Genomic DNA, 13,757 nt, shown 5'->3' with positions numbered 1-13,757 from the left:
TGATGACAATATATGTCTATACGCTTGTGTTTCTTTTTGCTAAAAGGTTTTCTACAGGGACCTCTTTCTCCAGTGTGCCAACTAACTCCTTTTAATGTCAGCAAGAGTTAGACACACACATCCCTAGGAGAGGTGTCCCCAAGTTTTAACAGAAGCACTGTTCAAATTTCACACAGATCATATGAGCCTACATTAGAAAACAGTTTCACCAATGATAAAAGCACTTTTGAAACAAAATGCTTCTAATAGTCATTAAAAACCTTCTGTGTAATATATGTAAAAAGAGTTTATCTAATACTTTGCAAAATTATCCACAAATGTACCACACAGTGCACAAACATTAATAAGAAAGAAGCAGCAAAATCATAGCACTACCACTTTGAAATGCAATGCAATTAATACTACTTCCCATAATACAGTGTAACAGCTACTAACTATTATTGATGTCTATTTTTTCAGGAATCCATATTCATTAAGGAGGTCTATGGTTTCTTTATCTTTTATTCAGAAATATGGAAGCAATTGCACACTGTTTTACTGCTAACCAGAGCTATACAAGGAAAGATATGAAAGTTTCATTAGTGCAAATTTTAGGATAACTGGTCTTCTGCCCTAACTCCTCCTGTTAAAATTTGTCATTCCCTGTGTTACTGAAAGGTTAAAATTTCTCTTACTAAAAAGATTTAGATTTAATCCCTTCATGAACAAGGCTATATATGTAACTTATTTTTTATTTACCTGCTATACATGTGTGATATTTATTGAAATAGATTTTATACCAGATAATTGCAACAAGATGCTTAAAAAGTATTTCAAGCTAATCCAAAGTATAAAACAGCCTCAACGTGTAGGGCAAAAAGGATGTAAGTAATTGGAAGGTTACTAGGAGAGTACATCTCTCTCAGCTAAAAATATGATACTTTGCAAGGTGAGACATACCTTGTAAAAATTAGTCAGGAAAGCAGTGCTTTAGGAGTTTTGTTAATGTAACAGCAAGGGGGTTTTTTTGCATGTTTTAACAGTATTTTCTAAAAATCTTTCAGAGATTTTATTTATGGAATTAACAAAGGAAAGATAACTGTCCTTCTCACAAGGCTGTTAGAAAACTATTTTGCACAAAATACTGATTTCTGTGTAGGGAAGTTAGGAAGGGACAAGTGTCTGTGACTGGGGGTGGGGAAAAGGGCAACATGACATCTAACAGAAAAGTCAGTGAAGTGGGCAATGTAGCATGACTCACAATGGTTTTGCTCATTAAATGTTTTTGGCTTTACCAGCTAAAAACAGCAACAAAAAAGAGCACCACAAAAAGGAAACAACTCAAAAGCCAGCATGAGAAGAATATGTTTACAGAGAAATCATGCTGAGGAAACAGTTGAATTTATGATGTAATAAAAAAAGCTCATAATTTTGAGATGGAAAGGATAAAGGTCAGCTATGAACCTTTGTTTTCCATCGTTTTTAGAGCAGATGGATCCAGGAACAACAGAGCACTTAGAGGGATGACAAGGCAAAATGGCGTGGCAAACTGGAATGAGAAAATTGTAAGAGGATGCTGTCAGCAGCATGTTGGACAGAAGGCATTATTTATGTCTTTAACTTCTAGGTAGCAATGGATCACATGGTTGACTTCAAATGGGTCAGTGGCTCACTGTTAGGTTCATGTGCACATTCCCTTTGGGGGATCAAATGTCCCTTAAGCTCACAAACAAGAGATATATGTGCCATTCAAGAATACAGGAGGGCTAAAAATGCAGATTTTGCCAAATATTCCTCTCACCATTAGACTACTTTCAGGAAATAGGAGGAAATGGATCAGGAGCAAATGTGCAGTTAATGTAAATGTCTGGAGAGAAGAAAGCATATCAGGAAGTAGGAGAGATATGACACCTTGTATGTCCCAAAATCTCCTCTTAGAAACAATGAAAGAAGCATAACCTCATGAAAAAGGCAAGCATGAACAGACTGATGGTGGAGCACCCATAGGAAACCAAGACTGGGTTCGTTTAGAAAGTGATTAGAAAGAATAAAATTTGTCAATGACTCAGGGATGTAAAACAGTGGAAATAGTAGCATGATGGAAAACCTCTGCAAGTCCCAAATCAAAAACCTACAACATACTTCCAAGAATTTAATTTCTTTTAAACCTTGGGACTGTTGCCTAGAAGGTCCTGAACTGGGGATGAGCAAACCATGAGATACAGAGTCTCTAGTTTGCAACAGGTACTCTGATAATATTTTGAATCAAGAACTGCAGAATGAGAATAAAAGCTACAGAGACCTCAGTGGTGGGCTGAGCTCACGAAACCAAGAGATCAGAATTTCCCGGGCCAGACAAGTGTTAGCAGGGTGACAGTGCTGCCTCAGCTTTGTCTTGTGCAGCTTTTCCAAGAGACAACAACCTGGAGATAAAGCAGCATTAGCGTTCCTGACCAGAGGAATTGAAACACATAGCAATCCTGGCAAAAAATCTCATCTCTATGGTAGAAAGGCAAAGCTGGCAAATCTGAATAAATCCATGGATAGGGTACTGGGGATGTTGGGTTCCTTCCATTGAAGTCTGCTTATTTGGTAAAATTTCTGCCTGTTTTTGAAATTGCTGATGTTGCATGTGATGCACTGTGGGTGATTTGAAGGAGTTACACTCATCTACTGAGATTTATACAGTATCTGAGAAAGATAGTTTGCTTTCCTTTTATTCACACAATTTACAACTTCATTGTTAAATTCTCCCTCCTCATCTTGACTATTTGTGCATTGCACATGGCCCTTGCTCTCCCCCATGCCGTGTCACAGTGACACTGGCTGCTGACAGTCCAGTGCCACACCAGGACTGGGATAACAATCAAACACTGTGGACAGCGTGTCAGTTCTCTGGCTCCATTTAATGGCAACAGTCTCAGTTTCTCAGAGCCAGTTTGGACTCTACCATTCTCTGATTCCATGATTATAAAATAGCCATCTGATGCAGGAATTCTGTGAGTCTCCCACTTTTTGCATTTAATGTTTCACTCTTAACACCTGTTATGAGTTGCCGTAATTTCATGAATAATTCCTTGGTTATCTGCAGGTTTCCTTAACAACAGTATCTCAGACATAGTCTTGATGGATCTACATTTGAATCTGTCAGTTCTTTTTTAGACAGGAAGACTTCTGGAGATGGGCTGCTGTCTATAGGTTCATATATTTCAAAGATACTGTCTGAAAGAGATGGTGTATGTCAAATACTCGGATAGCTCATCTAGTAGAACATGCTAAACCCAGTTTTTGAAGTCCTCATTAGTGACAATTTTGTTCTACATAAATTGGCTGCATACCACTTCAACCACTAAGTGCTGTTTTTCAGTAGTACTGGACTAATTCAGAATTTATGCTCTATCTACATTCAAAAAGACTGATTTCTGAGAGCTCTTCCACACTTTTGCTGCAGCCCATACTCAGTGAAGTCTGCTGCAGAAGCTGAGGTTAAAGTGTAAAGCCTGAAGCAAAGCTGGAAAGAAGTAAATATCTTTGGGTGTTGTTATCTTTTATTTTCTTTTTTTTTTTTTTTTTAGTTTTCTTAGGTAACACTTTTCCACGATCATTTCTGTTCGTTTTAGTTTTTTTTTCAGTACAAACATATCTGTGAGCTTATAGCAATCAATGGAAACAATATAGCTGTTCAGCAAAAACAGTTGTAAAGATGTTGAAATATTATGGTGCATCTACTTAGCAAAGAACTTGTCCAATAAACAAAAAAAGGCAGATGTCTAGCCACTGCTAGAGAGATGCTTTGTATTGTCTTTGATACACAATTTATATTATTTCCATTACTATTTTTTTAAAAAGCAGATAAATTGCTATTTCTGCTTTAGAAATTGTAAACCAACTAGACCATGAGCAGTGGGACTTCCTCCAGCTGGATTGTACCCCATGACAAATCTCTCTTTGGTGATGGTTAGAGAGGTTTTAGTGACCTCTTTAAGTTTGAGTACTGCTATTCCCTCCATCCTTTTGAAACTTGCAGACCTTTCCTTCTCCTGCATATCCTGACTGTTGACCTTCTAAGCTTGAGAGCCAATGTTTTTTGAAATGCTGTAGCATTCATACTATGTGCAACCAAGGGAGTATTTTTTCCAGTATGAGATACTTTTTCCTATAATTAGAATAAATCTCAGTCAATGTCGATCTGTTTCTTGTCTGCAAGGTAGATAAGATTGCTGGATGAGAGAGAAATTAAGTCACTTACAGAAATGGATTTGCCACAGCAAGCTGTGCAGTCAGGCCATATTCATATCAGAGACAGAATACAGAATACATTACAAGGCAACACAACCTTATGCAAACACAGCCTTCCTCATCCACAGGCAGGAACAGCACTTTGGTCTTAATCTTAAAAATGAGACATTAAAGACAGGATGCATAGGGTAATGATGGAAAAGGATGGCATAGTTCAAGTGTCATTACACATCAAAGGTAATAAAATAAAAATTGGATCCATGAGTAATGAAAAAGTATGCCTTGCTTTACTGGTGTCACCGACTAAAAATTTTAGAGTCAAAGAAGGTTTCTCTAAGTATTTGGTTTTGTGTTCAGATTATCTCACATAACCAAATCTTATCATCTATTTATTATTTATAACATTTTGGATAGACACATGCACCTGAAACAGACATCCTCTACTCCCTTTATAATCAGTCAAGCAGAAAATGTAATTTTTAGATATACCTAGGTGTACCTTACTTATTTGAAACATCTACAGTGGAGTTACATGAATTACATCATAGAAAAGCCTATTTCTGCACAGAGACTATAAAAGGAGACATGATAACTAACACAGACGTAATAAGCAGCATTATAGATGTATATTTAGTCACATAGATTCCCTTTTCCTATGAATATATGGAAAAAAAAAAAGAAACCAACCCCCAGTTGTCATCTTAAAACGGTTCTCATATTTGTGTTGAGCTGTGATTTACTTAGGTAAAGTAGGTTTGATTCATATGCTGTTTTTTCAGTTCTTTTGAATCACTCAAACCAATGAGTTTTTTGTTTTTTCTTTTACATTTCGTAGTCTCACAACCTTGAGTTAAGGTACAATGATTATTTCTGATGTACAAAAATTCATGATACTAAACTTGCATCTGTTCTGTATCATCCTATAAAGTTTAATGACACTGTATTACTTCCAAATATTGCTTTAGTCTTGGTCATTGTTTTACCATGAACAAAACGTGCTCTCTTTCTCTTCCTTGCATTCTCTAAAACAATGAACCACCTCCTGCCCCAGAAACACAGTGTTAAATGTTACTGCATTTGGACCTAGTCTGTTGTGTCAGCTGAGCCAGGGGAACGACCTGTACCTCAGTGTTTGGCCTGAGAAGAGAGCAGATGGTGTAAATTTACACTGCTTTTATTGAGCGTTGAGCTCAGTGCAGTATCTCCTACCTGCCACAGTGAAGTGTAGAAAATAACCACAGCTCAGTTAATGTACCAGAACTTGTTAAACTATCATGTTGATCAATGTTAAACTGTCATGTTTTGATGATGAATCAATGCTCTAAAAAGAAATTCCCTTCAGAGAGAGCAGTTATCCTCAAGGGCTTGAGTATGTTGCTGCTTCAGGTTTTTTTGCTACTGTCCTGCACTGATTGCTGAAATATCTATTTTATTGTCTGTTATTACTCAGGCTTGTTCAGCATACTGTATTTCACACTCCACTTCTCTCTGAAGACTGGTGTTCTAAATACTTTTCCTCCAGAGGGTGATTATCTTGCCTTTTTCAAAATAAAATTCCACCTTTTCAGGTTACACTAACCCCTCCAATCCTCTTTACGCTCCTTTTTGGCTATGCAATTCTCCCTAATTTGTCAACTTCTTAATAAAAACAATGTTGCTTACTCCACTGTTCAAGATTATTAATGTACATTAAGGAAAACCAGATTTATTACCAACAAATACGGCTCCTCTGCAACTACTAACTTTCTCCAAATTCATATATTATAGTGACCCCAATTTAATTATCATCTTAATTTGGTTTCATTCCCAAGAAATGTCAGATTCTGTCCCTTGTAAAGCATTCTTTTATATATATATATATATACACACATATATCTATATGAAAAATACTTTATTGACTATGTCCTTATGGTACTTCTGCAATTTTGACAAAATGCTACTATACTCCTTATTCCAAAGATTTTTAGGTTTTGTAATGATAAACATTTGGCATATGCAAACACTAAAGCTTCACTTCAAAAGGTCTACCCTTCAGAAGTAAAGTAGTTACTATTTTTGCATCTTTTTGCATAGAATCTTTTTTTTCTTTTGAAGCACAGAGTAATGTACATTAAGTGACATATGAATGCCTTTAGAGAAACAAAGATCTTTAATTTAAAAAATCCAATCATTATTCACTTCAGGTAATAAAAGATTATGATGGATGCTCACCTCAAACAATCAAAGAAATTTTGTTTGGGAAAAATAATAAAAGCTATGAAATAACATCACTGTTGCGTTTTCAACACTTTTTGTGTTCTTATTGCTTCTTTATGGATAAATCTTGACTGTCCCCTTCCAGTGGTGAACATTCAAACTTACTGTGTCAGGCTGGTGAGAAAAACTATGTTGCTAGAAGCTATTTTCTTAAATCAAAAAAATATATACCATGAATCTCTCTTACCAGGAAAGAAAATAACCCCAAAAACTGTTGCACAAAATTGATACAATGAATTAAAAGCAGGCAAAATGGCTTATGAAAACCAGTACCCTTGTAAAGGGCTAATAGATTGCTCTGATTGTGATCTACATTAATGAGTCAATAAATACAATTATATCTAAAGCTTGCAGCACTGCTTTGAGACTACATGAGTTTGCTGCAGACACCACACAAACTATTATGGGGTGAAAGGTCTGGAACTGCCCTAGTTTCACCCTTATACAGAGATGGGACCATTGACACTCAAAACACATAAAGAAATGTACAACAAACTGTAAGATTTTGCCTAGGATTGCAAATTAATTAATTTAATTAATTGCAGACACACTTTTCCAGAACCAATGGTGTTACCTCCCACAACATGGAAATTAATTTCCAATCTAGCAAACAAGGATGTGGTGAGTATATGTATGTCTTATGGTTTAGAACCTTTTACACACATTTTTGTAATTGTACAGACTTTCCAAACTTACCTCCTCTATGGATAATCAAAGAAGTTTCACTTCCAACAGGACATTCTTTAAGTATATCCACTACTTCTGCATGGCTCAGGTTCTGTACATTCTGCTGGTTGATCTCAACAATGAGGTCACCTTCACACAAACCAGGACATCCCTGAATGTCTAGAATTTGCTTCACCCTCTGTCCTGTAGGACTGTCTGCTATAGTGAAGCCAAAGCCCTGGGCCCCTTTCACAATGGTTAAGGTCATGAGTTCAGCTTGGGTGGCCCCAGAAGAAGCCATTGATACATTATCATCATGGGCAGGTGGTGGGAATGTGCTATCAAGCTGACTATCTGCTGGAATGGAGTGCAAGGAGTGTGGTGGTCGATCTGTTACGTCTGGAACAGACTGAGAAGTCCTAGAAATGTATTCCAAATAAGTTTCATAGTTATGTCTTCCATTTACCACTACCGGAGGCCTCTCCATTACTGCAAGGGGTGGCACCATGCTGTTGGCAGGATCTTCAGGATCAAAGGGCAAAGGGTATCCACGACATAGCACCAAGTTGACACTCTGACCAATAGGAACAGACTGGAAGAGTTTGACTACATCTGCGTGAGTATGTCCAAGGACACAAACTTCATTAATATAGACAATCACATCACCTAGAACGAGAAGAACAAACAGTGACAACATGAGACAACTTCAATTGCTGTAAATGCAGTGCACTTTTTTTTAAATGAGAGAGAAGTCTACTAAAAAAAAAATGATAAATTCAATCAACATATTGACTCAAATAGAAGAGACAAAAAAGTAAAGTTTGTCTGGCAGCAAATGTAATACAAAGACACAATGACAATACCAGTTATTTTCTGTGTAAGCTCACAGATGGAAAATTTATATGGATCCACACATTCACCTTTTCTTAACATTTCCTCCCTATTTTTCCAACTCCTTTCAGTGTCGTCTCCATAGATTAGTTTTTTTAATAAGGTAAAATGGAAGATTATTTGGAGACTGTGTTGTCAAGAAATACCATTGTTTGGTAAAGGGTAAAAGAAAAAAAGAATAGTAAGTACTCCTGGACTTAAGAATCAATGAATAGCAATGCAAGACTGTGTATGCATGTGCATAAAGAAACACTTTTTGCATTGATCATGATATTGACATTTTTCTGTTAAATGCGATTACTTGCCATCAATCATTCAGAACTACTACTGTCATTTTGTATTCTAGGCATGAACTATCTATCTTGCATAATGCAGAGATATTTCATGGCATTCTTTTTTAGCCAAAAGGCTCAAGGACAATGACACAACAATTTCTTTTAGGTAGGTTCAATGGCTTTTTATTAGAAAAATCTAGGCAAATATACAAAAATCAGTTTAATATTCTCACCTAACCAGCTTTTCAAATAAAGCCAAAGATACTACATTTACTTTCAAATCTTGTCTCATGCATAGCAGAGCCAGCAGTCTGAGCATATGGAAGCGGAATACTTTAAGTCAACAGGCTATTTATGGGTCTCCATATTGCCCAAGCACCAACCATCTACTGTTATTGAAAAGTTCAGAAATAAGTTCAAATTTCTTCTTGGTGTTAGAATAAATCTATATATTTATAGCCATAAATAAATTTCTAATTTCTAATGTACTGTTAAGGTACATATTAAAATAAAAAAAAAAGATCAGTACAAACAATATTCAGAATAGTTTGATGATATACGATCAGTTTTTCACTTTCAGAAAACTGTTTGCATCTTTATAGAAAAAGAAAATGATGTTTGGTGAGAGGGCTCTAGAAGCTAAAGTATTTTCTTAAGTGTAGATTGTCTTATTATCCTACCATTAATCTTTAGGATACTGTGAGCTGTCTACACGGTACGCGGTTCAAAAATTGACACATCACAACACAGAGCTTTTTAAAGGTATTTGAAAACTCAGCAATAAAATGAGAATGATTTAGGGAGAATGAGGTGGTTTGGGTGGAATTGCTTTAAGCGTATTTATAGAATTATGTCTTTCAAGTACTTAAATCAAAATATCTAATCAAGCAAACTGATGATAAGAGCATCATCAAGATGCCAATGCAAGGGCTGTTTCTAAGTGACAACAAAAGGCAAAGGCTGTTTCTATGTGAAAATGAAATGGTCAATTCCCACATGATCAGTCTGTGTAACAGCCTGACAGTAATTAATTGCATATGCACAAACTGTGATTCAGAGGAAGATTTCTTCAGAGGGTGCCTAGGGAAAAAACGCTAAGGAAGTTTGTTTAAATGATTTTGAATATTTCGCACATAAACCTTAGGAGCTGCAAATGCTTTCTTAGATGTGCATCATAAATAGATTTCAAAGCAAACATAAACAGTAATGTCACTTCATAGTCATTGCTGAAAGAACTCCAATGCTTTTGTCTCAAGCAGCTGAAAACAAAGCAGTTTTCAAAAATCAAAATTTGTAAGAAAAAATGCACCGTACAGATTCCCGTGGCAATGGCTGCAATTCATCGTGATTTGCTCATGCCCTGATATAGAGAGATCTTACCTGCATTCTCATCCCTGGCTCCCCCGTTAGCAGTGAGGCTGACATTGCTCACAACAGGACTGCTTCTGTTGAACTGAGAGCTCTTCAGTGCATGCTCCTGTTTCAGTAGCTATGCCTTAATAGTAACCTTGCGACTTTTTAATCCATGCAGTCTTTATTTTCCCGAGTGCTGGCAATGCAGCTATGTGGTGGGAGGAGACCAATCTGTTTGTTCATCCTCTCTTACAATACATTACCAGGGTGCAAAAGGAAAAATGCAATTTTTGTGTTGGGCAAGTAAATCATTGTGTTTTCAGCCCTTCAAGTATTTGGACAGGATTAGCTATGATATCAAACTTAAATCAATATGGTTTTGATATATAAAAAAAATTACAGAAACTAGTTAACATTATATAGGTCTGTAGTGAAAAGAAATTAGCTTTTGCAAAAGGAGAGCAGTCAGGAAACATACAGGCCAAGTAGTCCCTTGCCCCAGTCACTAAACAGGCAAAACTGAGCACTAGAAGATCTTGGGTAAGAACTTCTTCAAATCACAACCTTGCATTATCCCTCACAAGACATCAGAAAATTTTTCAGCCTTTCCTGAATGGATATTTTTAAAGCTCTTTGTGGTTGCTGAGGTATAACACAATTAGCATGCCAGGGCACATGCTGGAGCTGCAACTCAGTCACAGTGTGAGTGTTTGGGGCTCACCTGCTGTACCTTCACATGGAGAATGTATGGCCACAGGTTAAGGGTGATGAGCACAGTTACTAAGGTCAGCTCAAAGAAAGGAGCTGCAGTGGCGCTGCACTGGGGAGAAACATTTTCAGATCATGAAAAAGGAAGGAGGAATAAAAAGGGTTAAATTCAGAAATCCTTCAAATTAATCTCTTGACTGTACTTTCTCCAAACCTAACTCATTTTTTCCAGGCTGAGAGTTCGTCATTGCTGACACAGAGAGAAGTATCCAGCATTTGGTAGGAAGAGAGAGATAAGAGCATTACAGAGACAGTGCCATGCTAATGCAAAGTTCAAAACCTCTCCTCTTTAGGAAAACTCCCTTAAAGGTTCCTGTAGCATCTTTTCTGCCTGTTCTCTTCTGCTGCTTCTAATAATAATGGGTGCATATGGACAAGCATAATAGCGATCCACTTTATAATTCCTGTCTGATTTTCTGAGCAAGCCATAGTCTGCCTCCAGAAATCACAGTTTCACAGTGAGTGGGTATCTTTGAAGTTATGCAGAACATTTATATTAAGCATCAAACTTTGCCTGACTTTTAGAATTAAATTTTCTAAAATGACTGGAGTTTGCTTACAGAATGATTGAGGTTGCCAGCGATCTCAAGAGGTCATATTGTCCAAACCCTGCTCAATCAGAATCCCTTAGAACCAGCTGCCCAGGATCATGTCCATGTGGCTTTTGAAAACCTCCAAGGAGCTAGACTCCACATCCTCTCTGGGCAACCTGTGCCAGTGCTAAATCACCCTCCCAGCAGGAATGTGCTTTCTGATGTTCAAAGGAAACCTTCTGTGTTTGAGTGTTTGCCCATTGCCTCTTTTCTTGGCTCCATATTTGCACAGGTATTTATGTAGATTGGTAGAAGCCCCCTGAGCCTTCTCCAGGGTGAACATCCTCTCTATCAGGTACTCCAATTTCATCTTCCTCATTAGGCTGTACAATCTGTACTCAGGCCACACCAAGCTTATCTTACTTGAGACTGTTCAGGGATGAGGGAGCCCAGAAGGGCTGATCTATGGCACAGGCATCTGGATCAGACTCTCTAGATGAACTGGCAGGTCTGATACACACGGAGCAGACAACAGATACCCTGGCCTACATCTCAAACATCTACACTGTCATGAAAACAGATTCTTCAATGTCTAAATTCAGCATTGAGCTGAAGAATGTTGAAAAATACAGACAGCGAGCAAATTTGTCAAACTGTCTTAAAGTTACCTTTGCTTTAGTTAAGGCTCTTGCATATAACTGACAAATTTAGGAATATGGGTCTGGTGGGGACTTCCTGGATGGCTGAACTTAGGCAGTCCCTTGTTGTCAGACACAACATACAATGTTACAGCTGATGAAATTTGATGTCTTCTTCACAGAAACAACCACACCCCATAACATTTAATTTATTTAACTAGCCTGTTTTCCTTATTGCTGACCGTTACTTATTTTGTCAAGTAATGTTAATTGACTCAGTGCCTTAGTGTTTGATTAGAGGTTACATTTTGTTATCTACATATTTCAAAGCAAAAACCAGATCTACTCTATCATTATCTTTAGTTGGATTAATAACTGGTAAAGAAATTTATGAGCTTTAACATCTTTTAATGACAGAATCTGTTTTACATTCCTCTCTACAATAATGTTGCAGAATTAAATCTGACACCCTGGGGATTTTCCACAAGCATTAATTCTGAAAATAAACCCCACTTTTTTAATGCTTGAAGTGCTTAATACAAACAGAATCTGTTTTATTGACATAACCAGTTTCATCACAAATTATCCTGTAGTTTCAGGCTATGTTACCATCTCTATTTACCTCCTTTCTGAAGAACCTATACTATTCAGTTGACTCCAGTTATTGTTTCTGCTAGGTTTTTATTACCTCTACATTCTTCGTGTAAACATCTTTGACTAGTAGGTAAAGTTCATCCATTTTCTTACCTGCATTCCCACTATTTGTATACAAACGCCACTTTGCTTATTTCTTCCTATTATTGTTTCTTGTGCACTTAGGATTTTGGCTGTACTTGAGTGAACTCAATTGCCTGCTAGACCACCGTTCTTGTTATTAGAATTCACTAAACTTTGAACTCTGAATGCAGAGGAAAAAACCCGCAGATTAGATCTTCATTCGGAGTTTAGTAGAAATGTCTCCATTCTTTCTGACAGGTTTTTGATCATGCTCTTAATGTTAGGTTTATGTGCTTAAAATATGACAGATGGCTGTGATTTGGGGCGGAGACAGCTCTGCTACCCCCCTGCAGCCAGCACAAGCCAATAGCAGTGGAGCTAAAACTAGCTCATAGTTTGGCACGTCAGCACAGGACACACCAGCTCTGCAGGACTTGGGCTGCATAATTTTTTGCTGCATTTATAGCCCACATAAACTTCACTAACTTCTACAGCATTACTTATTCCCACTTGCATTTCTCACCCATATAATCTAAATTCTGCATATGCATACTTTGCATCAGTTTCAGAAGTACAGTACATGATTACTTCATCGCTGAAGCTTTCCCTTCACCTGCCCACCCACACTCTTTACTGTCATTACCAGATATTTCTGTCACTTCTCAGCAGTGACCTTGTCTTCTCTTTCTGCAGAGTGCTGCAAGATTGCTGGCACTGGAGCCTATTCATAATAAATTCAGAGCACGTTTCCAGTATCGAGATATGAAACATGGGTGTAATTTTAATAACAACAGCACGTGATTGATGGTCATAAAAGAAGCAAAGATTTGTTAGAAATGAGCCATTTTTTCACTCACACATACAATTACAAGTAGCAGCGCAGATAACTAGTGTGTGAGGGATCCTTTAGTTAAACAGCAGCAGACAAACTACATTCTCAAAGTCTGAAACTCAACTTCCCTCCACTTGCCATAGGTGTTAATCCATTGTGTGAATACGTATTTTCTGTTACAAATGGCCAGAAGCACTTTCTTGGATGTAAAAGCTTTCAAAAAGTTCTGCATAAACAGAAATCTCTGTTTTCTTGTGCTCTGATTTGCCACAGAACCTTGTAAAACCTATTTGGCTCTAGCTGCTAAGATCTGATGGCCTGAATTTTACAGACAAAAGATAAAGCCTAGGGTCCTGCAGTTCATGGTAGCCTGATTTGTCTTAAGAAAAAAAAAAAGCCCTAATTTTGTTAATACTCAGTACAAAATTACCTTTATTTTTAAATAAAAATTTTGGAATTATAACAACTTCTTGAGGGAGATTGTAGTGTCAGATGACTATTGCATATTAGTACTGAAATGCTTAAAACACCTGCCAAGAAAATCCTTACTTATTTCTTCTAAAGGGGAACATTAGATTAACTGCTAAAATGTATCAAGAAGGTAACCTGG

The 13,757-nt window shown here is 37.2% G+C and overlaps 1 protein-coding gene across 13 annotated transcripts in view; it reads right to left on the bottom strand.

Annotated features, from left to right (window-relative positions):
• The window catches only part of MAGI2 (membrane associated guanylate kinase, WW and PDZ domain containing 2), a 699,878-nt gene that overhangs the window by 107,874 nt on the left and 578,247 nt on the right, over positions 1-13,757 (bottom strand). For 12 of the 13 annotated variants that reach the window (XM_085039895.1, XM_085039928.1, XM_085039912.1 and 9 more), the window contains one exon: positions 7,171-7,806. The exons of the other annotated variant lie outside the window; for it this stretch is intronic. In XM_085039895.1, the coding sequence (XP_084896021.1) occupies positions 7,171-7,806 (636 nt within the window). The remainder of the gene's footprint in view (positions 1-7,170; positions 7,807-13,757) is intronic. 13 annotated transcript variants of the gene reach the window in all.

This window comes from Lichenostomus cassidix, chromosome 1Aa (assembly GCF_008360975.1).
Source record: "Lichenostomus cassidix isolate B80296 chromosome 1Aa, HeHo_3.0, whole genome shotgun sequence".
Taxonomy (NCBI): Eukaryota; Metazoa; Chordata; class Aves; order Passeriformes; family Meliphagidae; genus Lichenostomus; species Lichenostomus cassidix.
The sequence above is the reverse complement of the archived record's forward strand: the minus strand, read 5'-3'. Positions and strand labels throughout refer to the sequence as shown.